The sequence below is a fragment of the Portunus trituberculatus genome, chromosome 14 (genome assembly GCF_017591435.1).
Source record: "Portunus trituberculatus isolate SZX2019 chromosome 14, ASM1759143v1, whole genome shotgun sequence".
Classification (NCBI taxonomy): Eukaryota; Metazoa; Arthropoda; class Malacostraca; order Decapoda; family Portunidae; genus Portunus; species Portunus trituberculatus.
The window spans coordinates 8,577,197-8,594,486 of NC_059268.1; the positions used below are offsets into that span (position 1 = coordinate 8,577,197).

The 17,290-nt window shown below is 38.3% G+C and overlaps 1 protein-coding gene across 1 annotated transcript; it reads right to left on the reverse strand.

Annotated features, from left to right (window-relative positions):
• Positions 1–8,401: 8,401 nt before the first annotated feature.
• Positions 8,402–17,025, reverse strand: LOC123503555 (leukocyte surface antigen CD53-like). Its single transcript, XM_045253415.1, has 5 exons — positions 16,826–17,025; positions 15,135–15,323; positions 10,636–10,806; positions 9,188–9,436; positions 8,402–9,038 (listed from the first exon to the last, which is right to left on the reverse strand). Exons 1-5 carry the CDS (start codon positions 16,874–16,876, stop codon positions 8,973–8,975), a joined length of 726 nt encoding a protein of 241 aa, XP_045109350.1. The 5' UTR covers positions 16,877–17,025; the 3' UTR covers positions 8,402–8,972.
• Positions 17,026–17,290: the final 265 nt, after the last annotated feature.

Genomic DNA, 17,290 nt, shown 5'->3' on the forward strand with positions numbered 1-17,290 from the left:
CGGCGAGGAAAAAGATAAAGAACTGATTGTCTTATCTGTAATGTTGCCACAAGCGTCTAACTTAATATAACTAACTATTATTGTTATTATTGTTATTATTATTTTTATTATTATTATTATTATTATTATTATTATTATTATTATTATTATTATTATTATACTACTACTACTACTACTACTACTACTACTACTACTACTACTACTACTACTACTACTACTACTACTACTACTACTACTATTGTTATGAGAAATATGACTATAACTACATTGTTCTGAATGTCAATAGTAAACGGTTATCCTCGTTTATAGTACACTACTACCACGTTCACCGACTAACACGTGTTGTAATTGCATACTTGATGAAGTTGCCACATTTCTCTCCTCTTTCAAGATCGATAGTGACAAACCCTAAAGGTCATTAGTTGTGTGTCTTCGCCATTCACTAGACAAGCGGCGAAAGAAGCCACTGGCACACTACAGATGAAACAACGCTGTCGCCGAACAAATGTGGCTCGTGAATAGTGTAATATTGTCCATGTTTTCATGAAATGCATAAAATCTCAACTTGATAACGAAATGAGGCATTATGGATCCTTCTGACATTTTTCTCCATAAATTTGGAACTTACTTTTTCCAAGGACTTCGTTGTCCCTTACCTGGAGAGCATCTTTCACATGGGACAGTACACAGTCACAACACACAGCTAAACAATACTGGGAAACACCGGAGCTTCGGGGGTAATTTTTATCTATCTGTGTGTGCGCGTTTCTCTCTCTCTCTCTCTCTCTCTCTCTCTCTCTCTCTCTCTCTCTCTCTCTCTCTCAGTAAATTCATCTCCTTGGCTCTGGGAAACCGCATCAGTATAATTTTCCTATCCTTTGAAAATAGTCTTAGTAATACGCAGTGCTTTGAGACAGTGTTAGTAATAGTGTTTTTAGAAAGTGTCAGCAATGGTATTATGAAGCAGTGTTAATAATGATGACACAGTATTTTATAATGGAATTGGTCTTAATGTATGAAATCTTTTCTTTCCGCAGGTGAGTGGCAGCAACCATCGTGACGGAGCATCATTTAGACAGCTGTTGACTATGAACACCGGCATGGGGAAGTAAAGTGGGCGTGTATTGCCTTGCCATTTCACTCTCTCAGTCTTTTATGGCTTAGTTCTCTTATACATTGCTATTTATTTTTTTTATCTTATGTGCTTTAATGCATTGCAGTGTGTGTGTGTGTGTGTGTGTGTGTGTGTGTGTGTGTGTGTGCGTGCGTGCGTGCGTGCGTGTGTGTGTGTGTGTGTGTGTGTGTGTGTGTTCAAGCTAAACACAAAACAATCTTCTACCAAGGACTCTGTATATTAGCTAAACTATATGTGAATAAAAGCTGTGTGAGTGGATCAATTGGATCTTTTCTTCAGTATTATAGCTGAATGTTTCATGCTTGGTGATGCTGCTTTCCCAGTACATGTACTGTATAATAAGTGGACCATCCTTTAGACGAGCAGTTGGTTCAACATTCAAGCGGTTTCTGTAAGACTTTAGTTCTACTTGCCACCAGAATGTCACTTGAGAGGTTTGCAACACTTAGTTTATGGTAATAAGGGCATAGTCTGGTATTTAATGAGATTGATCCTCACCTGGCTTTGGCCTCATGGAAGAAACTGTATTCTGCCCTCAGATACGTAATTTTCTCAGGGTCTCTTCTGAAGTTTCTATAAAGGAGAAACTGCATTAGGGACAATCAGTGAAAATGGCCATGTAGTAACACTGTACATGTTGTGTAATATAGCATAAAGGCTGGGTCACACGTGCCAATAAGCGACTCATCCTTTCTAGTCGGAAAGTGTCACACGTAGCGACTGGAAAGTATCGACTAGTTAGCGCCTTGGCGGGAAGTGAGTGTAAACAAACAGCTGCCCGCCAAGAGTCTTCCTACAGTTATAACGATCCTGAAGCTGTAGTTGGTCTTCTTTTGGCGTACCGAAAGAGTCAACAGAAAATAAAATGCCTGTGGATACGTTCCTAGCTAAGTAAAAGGAAAGAAAGGAGTGTCTACCACACTCTAAATTAGCCCATTACATTTCTCATCAGAAAATTGTAATTCTTAAGAATACTACTTGCGATCAAATTAAATCCTGACAAGTCTTCAATCCTCACCTCCAACAACACTCTGCATTGAGGGAAGCAGTTCTTGTAGAGTGGCAAATATTTCGTCGAACGACGTTTTGATTTTTTTTTTTTTTTTTTTTATACTGTATAATCATTTCTGGGATTCCAGATGTGTTCTTCCTTCACAAACTCTAACATCACACTAGCACTTTTTCCGTCTACTTTTTCCGTCGTTTTTCAGAAAATCGACAATATTTTGGCTGCGGCCTGTCACACACAAACGGTGTTTCGTCGTCCCTTTCCGTCGTCATTTCCCGCCAACACAATGTAAACACAAACATGGAGGCAAAGATACGCTGCTCTGAACGTAATACTGTGTATTACGAAACTTAGACGAGCTAAACAAGCCAAAAATCGTGCATGGATGTGTTCATGGTTAGTGGTAGAACCAATGCACGTAGAAGCAGGTTGAGACGCGGTAAGTCTTGTGGTCTTGGTATGTAAACAAAGACGAAAATTTGCAGACAGAAACGATCCCTATCGTCTGACAAATTCATGCGGAACGTTGAAAAATCGACGGAAAAAGTGCTAGTGTGACACCGCCTTAACAAGACCAACATGTTGGTCTTGTTTTGCGACTGGTTTCTCCAGTCGCTAGGCACCGATTTTGAGTCGGAAACTCTACTGACGTAAAATTTCAGTCACGAATTGGCACCTGTGAATCCGCCTGAAGTAAATAAACTCAAACTCAATGTTGCTTCATGCTTCAAAAACCCAATTCCTCCATCTATCAACTCGATACAATCTTTCTAGATATCCCTTCTTCACTCTCACTCAGCCGCTCCCCTCTTCTACACAGAACATCTTCAGCCTGTCATTAGCAATCCAAACTGGAAGTTTCTTTTTGTTTTGTGGAAGAGGGGAAGCTGCCCAAGAGCAATAAGAAATAGAACAAAAAAGGGTCCACTTGATTGCCAGTTCCCTAAAAGGTTAGTAGAGTTAACCAAAGGTCTGGGACAAAAGTCTTGAAACCTACCACTAAAAAAGAAGTGAAGTCGTAGGAAGATGGAAATACAAAAGCAGGCAGGGAGTTTCAGAGTTTACCAAAGAAAGGTATGAATGATTGCGAATATTCGTTAACTCTTGCATTACAAAGTTGAACAGAATAGGGGTGAGAGGAAGCAGAAAGCCTAGTGCAGTGAGGCTGCAGGAGGAGGGGAGGCATGCATGTTAGCAAGATCAGTAGAGCAGTTAGCATGAAAATAGCGATGAAAGTTAGCAAGAGATGCAGCATTTCAGCGGTGAGACAGAGGCTGAAGACAGTCAGTCAGAGGAGAGGAGTTGATGAGACGAAAAGCTTTTGGTTCCACCCTATATAATAAAACTGAGTGTAACTCCCCCAAATATGTGAAGAGTACTCCATACAAAGATGGCATACAAAGCCCTTGTATAGAGTTACCAGTTGGAGGGGGTGAGAAAAACTGGCAGAGATGCCTCAGAATGCCTAACTTCATAGCAACTGTTTTAGCAAGAGATTAGATGTGGTTTCAGTTTAGATTTGAGTAAAGGGCAGCCTGAGGATATTCAGTGTAGAAGGGAGCTGAGTGTCATGGAAGAAGAGGGGATAGTTGAAGGAAAGATAGAAGTCGATACGCATAGTTCAAAGAGTTTGTTCAGGCAAAGGGGAAGTGTGGAAGTACAGTTTTTATGAAAGACAGGAGGGACCCCATCAGGATCCATAAGGCCGGGAGCACACGAGCAACTTTGTGACGCCATGCTGTGGCTCCACATCATGGCGGGGTTTAGTGACTGTTGAGCTAAGTCATAGCCCCATATTTGGCATGTGACTGACTGCCTGTACCTCAGCAACAGTCACATGTTTGAGGGGTTCCTTGACACAGTTGCACCTCACTGTGGAGGCGATGAGCGACACTGTGCTCATCACGATCGTTGGCCACAGACACTCATGTGTGTGGGACAACTTTTAAACAATGAAAACTCATGAAGAGCTACATCCCGCCATGACATATGGTGCCACAGAGTCACTCGTGTGTTCTATCCCTAAACCTTTTGAGGGTATAGGCCAGCGAGGGCATGGAAGACATCAGACATCATTATGAAGAATCTTAATTGAAGGCATGAAATAGTCTGAGGGAGCAGGAGAGGGAGGGACAAGAATCATCCAGTGTGGAGTTATTAGCAAAGGTTTGAGAGAAGAGTTCAGCTTTAGAGACAGAAGAAATAGCAGTGGTGCATCAGGATAAAATAAAGGAGGGAAAGATGAAGAAGTAAAGTTATTGGAGATATCTGTGGCCAGATGCCAGATGTCTCGAGGAGAGTTGAGTTTGACATTTTCTATTTGTGAAGGAATGTTTGGCAAGTTGGAGAACAGACCTGGCATGATTCTGGGCAGAAATATAAAGTGCATGAGATTCAGGTGATGGAAGGCCCTAGTACCTTTGGTGGGCAACCTCTCTATCATGTATAGCACAAGAACAGGCTGTGTTAAACTAAGATGGTTTAGGTTGAGAAAAAAAGAATGAGGAATGTAAGCCTCCATGCCAGACACTATAACTTCCTTTATGCGTTCAGCACACAGAGATGGGTCTCTGACACGGAAACAGTAATCATTCCAGGGGAAATCAGCATAATACCTCATCAGGTCCCTCTATCTGGCAGAGGGGAAACACTAGAGGCACCTCTGCTTTGCAGGATCCTGAGGAGGAATTGGAAAAACAGGACAAGATACAGATATGAGGTTGTGATCAGAGGAGCCCAACGGAGAAGATAGGGTAACAGCATAAGCAGAAAGATTAGAGGTAAGAAAAAGATCAAGAATGTTTGGTGTATCTCCAAGACTGTCAGGAATTACTGTGTTTCACCAGTTGTTTTAGGTCATAGAGGATAGTAAACTTGAAGGCTAGATCACTAGGATGGTCAGTGAAGGGAGAGGAAAGCCAAACCAGTTGGTAAACATTGAAATCTCCAAGGAATAAGATCTCCGCGAAAGGATAGAAGGACAGAATGAGCTCCACTTTGGAAGTTAAATAGTCAAAGAATTTACTATAGTCAGAGGAGTTAAGGGAGAGATAGACAACACCAATAGATTTAGTTAGAGAGTGATTATTAGTATTAACTGAAAGCCAGATGGTGGACAACTTAGAAGATTCAAGAGTGTGGGCATAAGAGCAAGTCAAGTCATTGCATGCATAGATGCAGCATCCAGCTTTCGAATGAATGAAAATGAGGATAGAGAAAGTAGGAGGAAATAGAAAAGGGGGCTACTGTCAGTTGCCTCAGACAGCTGTGTGTTGGTGAGGGAAAGAAGATGAGATTTAGTAGAGGAGAGGTGGTGTTCTACAGATTGAAAATAAGATCTAAGACTTAATGAAGTTAATGAAGAAAAAGTTGAGGGAGATGTCAAGACATTTTGGAATGTAATGGAGAGAGCAGTCCAACCTGGGGACATTAATGGTGCCCTCCCCAAAGGGGACTTCAAGGCTGGGTTGGGGGTCGCCATCTTTAATTTCAAGTGAAGAGTGTGTGTGCAGTAGGTGCTTGTAGTATTGTGTTGGGAGGAAAGTTGTATTTAGACGGTGGGCCCCTTTGAGTTGTGAAACACAAACGGAAGTGGTCAGCAAGATCACAACTAGCTTTGATGGTGAGTTCACAGCACCTCCTGAACTGATCCAGAACAGAACTTGTCCTATTAGATCTCACTGAGAGTGAATTATTGTTTCAGTAGGTGTCTACTGTCTCCTCATCTCTTGCTAGAACAGCTTTTATGAAGTTAAGTATTCTTAGTAGTCTCAACCATTTTTCTCTAATCCATTTTTTTTTTTTTATGCAAGATGGAAACTTGCCAAGGGAAACAAATCATTAAATAAAAGCCCACTTGAATGCATGCAAGCTCCTTAAAAAATAGTATGAGTTGGAGATACCTCTCATGCTGCTTTTGTGGATGGTGCAGTGAAAGATGTCTCATCCTAATAACTGCTCTTCTCTAACTGACTATCTTCAGACTCTCTTTTTTATGCAATGTTGCATATCTTACTATTTTTATTGCCATTTTTGTGCTAACTGTCCTTATGATCTTACTAACTGCATGTCTTTTCTGTGCACTTATGAACATACTGCTTACAAGCTCTTTAAGTCAGTCTTTTTGCAAATAACAATTTTAGTTAGCAAAACATCATAATTTACTCCTTTACTATTTTCTTACATTTGTCTTTCTAAAAGCATTTTGTCAAGTCTGTGCATTTACTGAGTGATTCATTCTAATTAAGTCCTCATCCATTCCATGTGTAGATAAAACAGCCTTTGAAACTTCAGAGAACTTGGATTCAAAATTTAACATATTTTTATTTATATCATGACGCACATCTTTGTATTGCCACAAAGATTTTCACTCACTTATGTATGTACCTCCAACACACATACATGCATCACTTCATTTAGTGTAAAGTCCTTGCTATTACAGTATTTGCACTTTTGTTTCTGATTAGACATTTCTCACAACCTCTGCCCTTTTTTTAAGTTTCTTTGCTTTTGCTAATCACTTTTTACTAAATTCTTGCAATTATACTGGAGACAGTTCAAGGATGTCAATATTAATTTTGACTGCTCTTTCCAATATAAATTGAGTTGTGTCTTAAGTCAAATTAATGGCAACAGACTTTTTCTTTAATTCATATTTACTGCATATCCATCTCATCTTTTGCCCTCCACAATTCATTATCTGCTTCTTCTTTATACAACCTTATTCTCACGGTGTAGTAGGGTTAGCCTCTCAAGTTAACTTCTTCCATCTGTTTACATTCATTACGCCCTCATCTTGTAGTCTGAGTTTATTCTTGTCACACTTCAGCATATATATCTTTCCATCTTATTCTGTCTACCAACACTCCTCCCCAAAACTGGTATCAGCATTGCTTTCAATGGTTCTTCCTCATTTTTCCTCTTCACATGTCCAAAATATCTCAACCTTGCCTTTCCTGCCTTCTCTTTTATGTTACACTCCACACATTCTTCTTATATCTTCACTCTCTCTTTTTCAGTAGTAAAATTCCATCTATCTACCTCACCATCTTCATCTCCGTTCATTGCAGAATATCCTTTTCCTTCTTTCTCAATGATCTTGTCTCTACACCATACAAAAGTAATGGTCTTATTACACTTTTGTATATCTTCATTCTCAATCTTAATTGTATTTTCCTATCTAGAATGACTCCACTAACTTCTCTTCATTTCTGCCATGCTTCTTTCATCCTTTGTCTAACTGCCTTCTTTGTACCTCCTTCGTCTCCATTAGTGATCCGAGATATCTAAAAGCCTTCTAATTGTTTGTCTTCTGCCATCTTCTGATATGATGTTAATTTCCTCATGTCCTCTTTATTAATTTTCATTCCTTTCCTCTCCAGGCTGTCCTTCCATGCAAAATACATTTGCTGCAATTCTTCCTTAGTGTATACAATAATAACTAGATCATTGGCAAATAGCAACTCCCACTATTCATCCTCTCCTCAGGTCATTCGTTATTGTGTTCAACACATTACAGAATAGAAATGGACTCAAGTTGATCCTTGGTGTAATCCTACTTCAATTTCAAATTACTGTTTTCCCAACTTTGTTCGTACTATTGTCCTCGCTCCCTCATACATCTTCACCAATCTTGCCATCTTTTTTGTTACATTACTCTTCCTCAAACTCCAATACAACACTTCCCTTAGTACATACACTTTCTTCAAATCCACAAAATGCCAAAAAACTTTCCTGTTTCCTTCAAGATATTTTTCTTGTATGTCTCAATAAATGTTGCATCTATAGTGCTCTTCCCACTAATCAATCCAAATTGATGTTTGTGAACTTAAACCATCATTCTCTAAATTTTCAATACTTTCTCCTTTATACCTCTGTAATTTTCACAACTCGGTATATCTCCCTTCTGCTCGTACAATTGAACTAATCCACTTGCCTTCCCATCTTCTATGAATTTTCCTGTACTGTATAACATAATGCATTATCTGTATTGTAATTTAATCTATGCCTGGATTTTTTCTTTTATTCAAATTCACATTAACCTGTATCTCTTGATTTTCATTCACTCAGATATCCCTCCACTATCGCTAGCATTTTCATGCATAGATGAATAAGGACTTCTATATACGAGGCCAACAATTCTACAGTGGCCCAAATAAAGCAGTACACACACACACACACACACACTCCATTTACCCAAGGAGGGAAGGGACAAAAGCAAAATCTTTTGTTGTTTGGAAAGAGAAAAATGCTGAAAATTCTTTTTATAAATTTACTTAAAAATTTGTCTTGTAATAATTTAAGAATGCAGTAAGTGGAATGGAGACAAATTTCAGAAGAAAGAAAAGATAGTATCAGTATGAAATATCTCCAACCTTTAAGAATAACTTCATTCCTTGTGCAAACATTTTGGTTTATAAACAAGTCCATGAAAGGTATGTATGGGTTATCTATGTTATGCACACTTAATCTAGGTGATCTTTTATACATGTTTATATGTAGGTTCGATATATTTTATAGAAAACACAGAAAAATCATTTAGTGTCACCATGAAATACAAATATATTAATCAAGTCTGCCGTTTTAAGGTTTTCACAAATGCATAGTAAATTTCTTTCTGTACATATCCAAATATGTAGTAAAAAAAAAATTTAAAAAAAATGGTACAATAATGATATTCCTAGAAAAAATAATAAATAAAAACACCACCCATGTATATTTTGTTAAAAAAATCAAAACTATTATCTACACATAAAATTATCTCTCCAATAAAGGAGGGAAAGGATTCCTCTTAACTGCCAGCCTGTAACTGACTGAGAATGCAGACCTCTAGGCGTAGTGGGTACTGCCGCTAGACTTTTTGGCGACACCACAAGCACAGGTAACAGCAAGGACCTGCAAGCAAGAGAGTATTAAAGTACCTTTTCTTCCTGGTTCATATACTCTCATATTATATTAAGTTTTGCTTTATCTTCTTTTCTTGTTTGCTCTGAAAGCAGACTAGACTATATGAAACTATATAGAAAGAAGGAAACTTAGCTTACCTGCACAATAGCCATGATGAAAAGCACCACTCCCAAACCAATGGTCTCATCCTTGAGATCCTCTTTTAGTGCAGCATAACAGCCTCTTGTGTAGATGTATTGCTTTGCTTGAGCCTCGGGCAAATCATTCTTGTTCATGAAGCAAGCATCAGAGTCATCTTCAATGCAGCATCCCCTGCTCACATTACCAGTTGAACCGTAGGAATAGTTCTGCCAGTCCTGGTAGCTATCCACACCACAACATTTCAGCTGAAAAGAAGTATCCAAGAATAGGTAAATGTATACAAATAAGACACACAAGATGGATGATACATTTAAGAATAAAAAACTGATGTTATTCAAATAAAAGATGGTATAATCTTGTGTAAGATGGTTAATTAATTTGTATAATAAAGTGGCACATTAACAACATGAAGATTATAAAATAAATTCATTGACTACAAGACAAATAATAGACATACACACAGGTGACACTTTCTTGAGTCAAGAGAATTCCTATCTTGAAGTGAACCAACATAGGAATTGATTTCATGAAGAGATGGTAAACAAAAGTGCCATTAATGGGTACAGTCTTGTGTAGCAAGATACACAAATACCTTAAAATATTATTTTCCTTCAAAGTTGAGTATTATGTAATCAATTATCTTATAAAAATAATGATAACTGTTTCCCTTTCCATTGGCCTTCTCAGAATATATATTGCCAGAGTTATGGACACACTGACTGACATAATCAAAAAGATTACAGGAAAATTACACATTTCCCTTCACATCACAAGCTAACAGTGGGCTTATAGCCAGGTTGTGATGGCTTGGTCAGACCACAGAAGAAGATTGTAGAGTATAATGAGAATGACAAGTAAGGAGAGGTGATCAGACTATGTTGAGTTTCCAAACCTATTTTGGTTGCGACCCTAAATGTGTGAAATGGAGTAATAAATCTAACCATTTTCATGTTACAATTATACTTGCAAATATTTGAGTTTTTCTTATTCTATTTATGGAAATGAGTATGTGTCCAGGAGTGTGTTCACACCATCCTAGTGAGGTAAATCAGCTACATTATCCAAATTAAAATGTAACCAATTGTGAATTATTAATATATATTTTTGTAAGACCTTCCAGTGACTATTAGAAAAACCCTTGTGATGTCATCATGGAGTTAGGAATCAATGATGTAAACACTGAACTAAGAGTATCTTTGAGGCAATGGCAATTGCATACTATGTTGGAAAAAAAAAAAGGGGGTAAACTGCTAGAAGATATTGAAATACATAATTAATTGTAGCTCACTAGTGTAAGGAGAACTTGGAATATCATGAGAAAAGTGATCATGTATTTTTTAGCAAGCTATCCTCTGCTGAAAATGGTCACATATATAAATAAAGAACCCAATGATATGCCACTGTATGATCCAATCATAATCATATTTTTTAATGAAAAACTTACATCACTCTCTATGGCATCAATGGATTTTTCAGTGGCTTCATCAATACCATAGTTCTTGAAGACCTCATGCATTCCTGTCTTGATGGCATCTTCAGCTTTGTTGGGGTAAATCAGCAACAGAATACCAAGAGTAATCTCAGCAATCAGCAGTACTATGATGATGAATGCATACTGTAAAGATATCAGAAGATGAGCCATGGATTCAGAATAACTTGATTATATATATATATATATATATATATATATATATATATATATATATATATATATATATATATATATATATATATATGACTTCAAAATTCTCAATGGTGAAGTAGAGAACTGAAAGATGAACCAAGTGCTATAAACAGAAAGCCAATTCAATTTCTATGGCCATGAGTAGTAACCTCACCATACATGAGTTATCTTGATCTAAGCAAGGTTTGAACCCAAGACTGGTAAACCGCAGGCAAAAACATTATCCACTGAGCCAAACTGAAACTTCTTGTAATTTCATGTCTATATTTATACAATATTCATCTGGCACTTTGTTGATATTAACTTCTTTACCATTTCATTCCAAACTGTGTGTGTGTGTGTGTGTGTGTGTGTGTGTGTGTGTGTGTGTGTGTGTGTGTATTTACCTAGTTGTAGTTTAACAGGGCCTGGGCTTTATGCTTGTGTGGCCTCGTCTCCATATCTACAGTTATCCAACTTTTCTTTAAAACTATGCACACTCGTTGCTGACACCACTTCTTCACTCAAACTATTCCACGTCTCAACACATCTTTGCAGGAAACTATGTTTTTTAACATCTCTCCGACATCTTCCCTTCCTCAATTTTTTATTATGCAATCTTGTGCTTCGAATGTCATATTCCTCTCTCAGAATCAGTTTCTCATTATCCACCTGATCCATTCCATTCATCAATTTATAAACTTGTATCAGATCCCCTCTCTCCCTTCTCTGTTCCAGGGTTGGTAGATCCATAGTCTTTAGTCTCTCCTCATATGTTATCCCTTCAAGTTCTGGAACCATTCTTGTAGCCATTTTTTGTATTCTCTCCAACTTCATTATGTGTTTCTTTTTATGGGGGGTCCACACAACTCCTGCATATTTCAATCTGGGTCTTATTATAGTACTTATCAATTTCTTCATCATTTCTTTGTCCATGTAGTGAAATGCTATTCCAGTATTCCTTAGCAAATTATATGTCTCTCTGAAAATTCTATCTACATGACTTATCGGTTGATTGTTTTCTTCCATCATCACTCCCAAGTCCTTTTCCTTTTTAACTTTCTTCAGTTCTACTCCATCTCCCATCTTATAGATTTGCACTGGTCGTCTTTCATCCTTTCCCATTTCCATGACAAGGCTTTTATCAACATTGAATTCCATCTCCCACTTCTTACTCCATTTCCAGATCTTATTTAGGTCTTCCTGCAGTATTTCACAATCCTCTTTTTGCTTTATAACTCTGCGCAATTTCGCATCTTCCGTAAACAGATTTATGTAACTGTTCACTCCCTCTGGCATATCATTTATATATATGAGAAAAAGTATTGGCGCCAATACTGACCCCTGTGGCACTCTGCTCTCTACTGCTCTCCAGTTGGACTTCATATCTTTATATTGACCCCTGTGGCACTCCGCTCTCTACTGCTCTCCAGTTGGACTTCATATTTTTATATTGACCCCTGTGGCACTCCACTCTCTACTGCTCTCCAGTTGGACTTCCGCTCTCTACTGCTCTCCAGTTGAACTTCATATCTTTAACTACCATTCTTTTTTCTCTCCTCCTCAAATAATCATCCATCCATCTTAATGTGCTTCCCTTTAGGCCACCCCTCTCTAACTTCCAGTGTGTGTGTGTGTGTGTGTGTGTGTGTGTGTTTTCACCACCACAGTCACCTGCTGGTCACCCAGCCAGCCTTCCCCATTACAGAGCGAGCTCAGAGCTCGTAGACCGAGTTTCAGGTAGGACTGTGATCTAATGTACACTACACTCTGTGCAGTGGGAAAGTGAGGTCACAACCCCTCGAGTTACATCCCGTACCTACTTGCTGCTAGGTGAACAGAGGCTACAAATTAAGAGGCTTGCCCATTTGCCTCGCCATGCCTGGGATTCAAACCCGGACCTTTTCAGTTGTGAGCCGAGCATGCGTGTGTGTGTGTGTGTGTGTTTCACTGTTTGATCTGCTGCAGTCTCTGACGAGACAGCCAGATGTTACCCTATAGAACGAGCTCAGAGCTCATTATTTCCGATCTTCGGATAGGCCTGAGACCAGGCACACACCACACACCGGGACAACAAGGTCACAACTCCTCGATTTACATCCCGTACCTACTCACTGCTAGGTGAACAGGGCTACGTGAAAGGAGACACACCCAAATATCTCCACCCGGCCGGGGAATCGAAGCTGGTCCTCTGGCTTGTGAAGCCAGTGCTGTGTGTGTGTGTGTGTGTGTGTGTGTGTGTGTGTGTGTGTGTGTGTGTGTGTGTGTGTGTGTGTGTTTCACTGTTTTTTATCTGCTGCAGTCTCTGATGAGACAGCCACATGTTACCCTACGGAACGAGCTCAGAGCTCATTATTTCCGATCTTCGGATAGGCCTGAGACCAGGCACACACCACACACCAGGACAACAAGGTCACAACTCCTCGATTTACATCCCGTACCTACTCACTGCTAGGTGAACAGGGGCTACACGTGAAAGGAGACACCCAAACACCTCCACCCGGCAGGAGAATCGAACCCCGATCCTCTGGCTTGTGAAGCCAGCGCTCTAACCACTGAGCCACTGGGCCGTATGTGTGTGTGTGTGTGTAAAGCATATAATTTCCCCATTTCCTAATTCCACAAAGAAAGACTTGTGTCTGTACATCACAAATCACCTTTATAAACTAATGACTGCAATTTCACCATAGTTTGTTAGAAACCTATAACAATCTTATATTTTGATCTTTTATACTTAATGACAACAAAATTCATTTAGGTCACTCTTCTAATGGTATAGTTCTATAAACACTTAAGCCTTTAATATCCACTTCCTCCAGTGACAAATTTGGCAAGTTTGACAGGGACTACCACATGCAGCACTGACTGCTTTTTGGAGATTCCTTTATTTTTATGTTCTTAAAATTGAGGGTTTGTACCAAATCAAAGGCTTATTTACAGGAATAAAATGTCTACCCTACTCTTCTTCATTCACCTGCTAGTCACTGATCTATTCCAGTAAATCATGTGGTATAGTTTTCTTACTATCATAAAAAAATACCTTCAACTTTCCCTAATCCATGATAGTCCCTTCATATTAGGCAGTACAGTTTTTATTTTATGAAAAGCATCTTGTCCCTTCTCATACAAATTTTCTAAACATGTTGATTTCTGGAGATCAGTTATTTTAACTACTTGCATTTAATGACTATTTTCTAGCTTTTAATAGATCTACTACACAAAATACTACTGAATAATCCAGCTTACCCTATTAGGTTTTTCTAAAAAAAAAAAAAAAAAAAAAAAAAAAAAAATCTTTGCTTCTCCTCATTCCACATTCTTAGATATCTTCTCTCATACTGTTTACACATACGCAAATACACACCACATAGTTAGCACACTCGCCACAACCAAGAAGGCTGGGATTCGAGTCCTGAGCGAGGCAAATGGACAAGCCTCTTACACGTACCTCCTTTTAACCTAGAACCAAGCAGGTAAAGGATGTATGTAATAGGAAGGATTGAGGCCTCATTGTTCCAGTGTGTGAGTTGTCCCAGTCCTATACAGAGACTGGTCAGTTTAAGCTTTGAGCTCTTTCCATAGGGGAATGACTGGCTGAGTGACCAGCAAACAACCATAGGTGAATAACATGCACTCATATTGACTTATCTTGTGTGTTAGCTTCATCTTGTCATTTTATTGCCAACAATTCTGAATATATACCCCCTTGATTCAATTCTTTCAGTGACAGGTGTGTAATGATTTTGAAGGATTTTCTTTGTGTATGAAATTCAAAGATAGAGGTTATTGGATAAGTAACAAGTATATTCTGTTATTTGTTCTACTCTTTTTGGCATCATTCACACAATTTTTTTCCCCATACTGTTTATAAGTTAATGAAGTTCAATGGAGCTCTTGAGATGCTGGCTGTGCAGTAGTCTCATTGAACTTCATTGATTTCTAAACCAGACAGGAAACTATGCTCATGTCATGAGAGCCTTACTAATGAGATAAGATGGTTGAAGTTGGCTATAAGACTGACTTTATGTTGTAGATATGAATTATGCTTCAATATTATCAATTTTACTTTACATCAACGGAGAAAATACAGTAGACAACAAACTTCAAATGCGTTTTTCAATATTTTAATTTCTGAGGCTTTCTTTCCTGTCATTGTCAGGCTTGACATAAGTAACTGAACAAAGTGTAATATTATGAATGCTTATATGTGCAACAACTATTTTTGTCCAAACATAAACTAGGAAACAAATTACTTTCAAAGGAAATAACTAGTTACTTACAGTTTTTAGCATGCAGGAACTTCCTTTCATGGCACCACAGCATCCAAGGAAGCCAATGATCACAATGATTAGTCCAGCAATCAGAATTATGATGGGGAGAGTGAAAATCCCATTTATAAGCAAACTTCCATATGTGCTGTCAGTGTTGATTATCATAGATGCTAAGGCAACCACTGCCACTCCAGCTGCCTGTAAAAAAAAATAATAATAATAATATATATATATATATATAAAATCATATGCTAAATATTTTTATTTATTTATTTATTTTTTTTATGTCGAGGCCTATAACGCCTGTAGGCTCACTTGAAGAGTGTGTAGGAAACGCTATTCAGCTTCCGCCCATTAGTGGCGCAGGCAATTTTATTTATAGTGTACAATTATTACTTGCCACTGAATCAAAATTTCCCAACTAAACAGAATTTTGGAGATCAACTTAATTGTAATTTTACTTACAATATTCAGACTGCAACAGAAGAATGATACCTATTAGCTTTAACATCACCTAAACATTATATATTATAAATTTACAGGAAGTGCAAACAGGTTACATTATCATAAGCCTGGAAGAATGTTTATTGATTTATCATATTTAGTTTTTTATTGTAAACACATAAAGTCCAATTCAAGCTTATTTTCTAATTGTATTTCTATTTCACATTAAAAAGAACCAGGTATGAACTGTATATGAACTATGTGCCTGAACCACTATATTAGTGGTCTGACTAGATCACTTTATATGGAATCTCATGGAAGAGAGAGAGAGAGAGAATATCTGCAAGCCTATACATGGCAGCTTTAGTATAAAACATATTTAGTAATATATATATATATATATATATATATATATATATATATATATATATATATATATATATATAGTTAAAACTTTGGGCATAACAATTTAGCCACCTACGGTAGTCCTTTTCTGACAAATAAACCTTATCTTGACTACATTGTCTCGTATATTACTAAAATATGCCTAATGTATCGCTTCAATATGCCTATCAGCACGTCAAAATGCACTGATATAGACGATCTAAAATAATTTTGTCGCAATTATTCTGACTGGGTGGATAGTGGGCACTAGGTGACGCCTGAGTGCTGGTGAGACGAAGCTTAAATTTTGTTAGTGGTCGTAACCAGCCAATCCAACCAACTCTGGACAGTGTGTTATTTTGAGATCCTGAATTACGTTACTTATGCTAATGGACACAGTAACAAAACGCCACACTTATCATGATACAAGCCACTATACCCACAACAATTTCATTTTCTTTGTGGTTAATAGTCTTTGTACTGGGAGTGAGCATTACAGTCGCTGATACTGAAGCCCACACCCGCATACCTTCCTAGTCCAGGTTTGCGTTTGAAAGTAAACTGTACTTTGGTGTGCTATGAATGATCATATTAAAATCTGTCTAAAAACCTAAATTTGCTACACTATTGGTTCTCGAAGACGTGTTCACTGCTATGCTAGTATTTTTCATTCTGGCTTCCGTCTTGTTCTCTTTGTATCGAACAGCGAAAAAATGCCTTCAAACTTTCACATCGAAATGTACTGTGAATGTGGCATTAAAACTTCACTAAAGCGGGTGAAAGTGACTTCAAGGAGCTGAAAGAAGGGAGGAGTACACGGGAGGAAGGAGGGAGGGAGAGGGAGAGAGGGAGAAAGAAGACTATATACTTACGAAGATGGCGAAGTTCACGATGAACAAGGCTAACTTTGTGAAACACCCCATCTTTCCTGGATGAGGGCTAACTGTTACGGACTAAAAGACACTTATGGAGGGAACACTTAGGGGGCGGATCGAGTCGGTTAGCACAGGATCGGATCGTACGTCCACACTCAATGAAGGCCACAGGTGAACTGACTGTAAACGAGGGACTGGGGGACGGAGTGAGTGTGGCAAGGAGTGTGAGGAGCGCTTGGGGGGTGGGATGGAGGGAGGAGTCGGGAGAGAGGCGTTGTGTGGCGCAGCAACTAGTGGTGTTGTCGGCATATCAGTTTTGATTTTTATAAAGTTCTCTTTCTATCTTTGCTGTTCGTGTTATACTCATTATGAATTGCCATTTGTTACACACATTCTCTCTCTCTCTCTCTCTCTCTCTCTCTTTCGTGAAGATTGTCAACTTTTTTATATACTTTTTTTTTA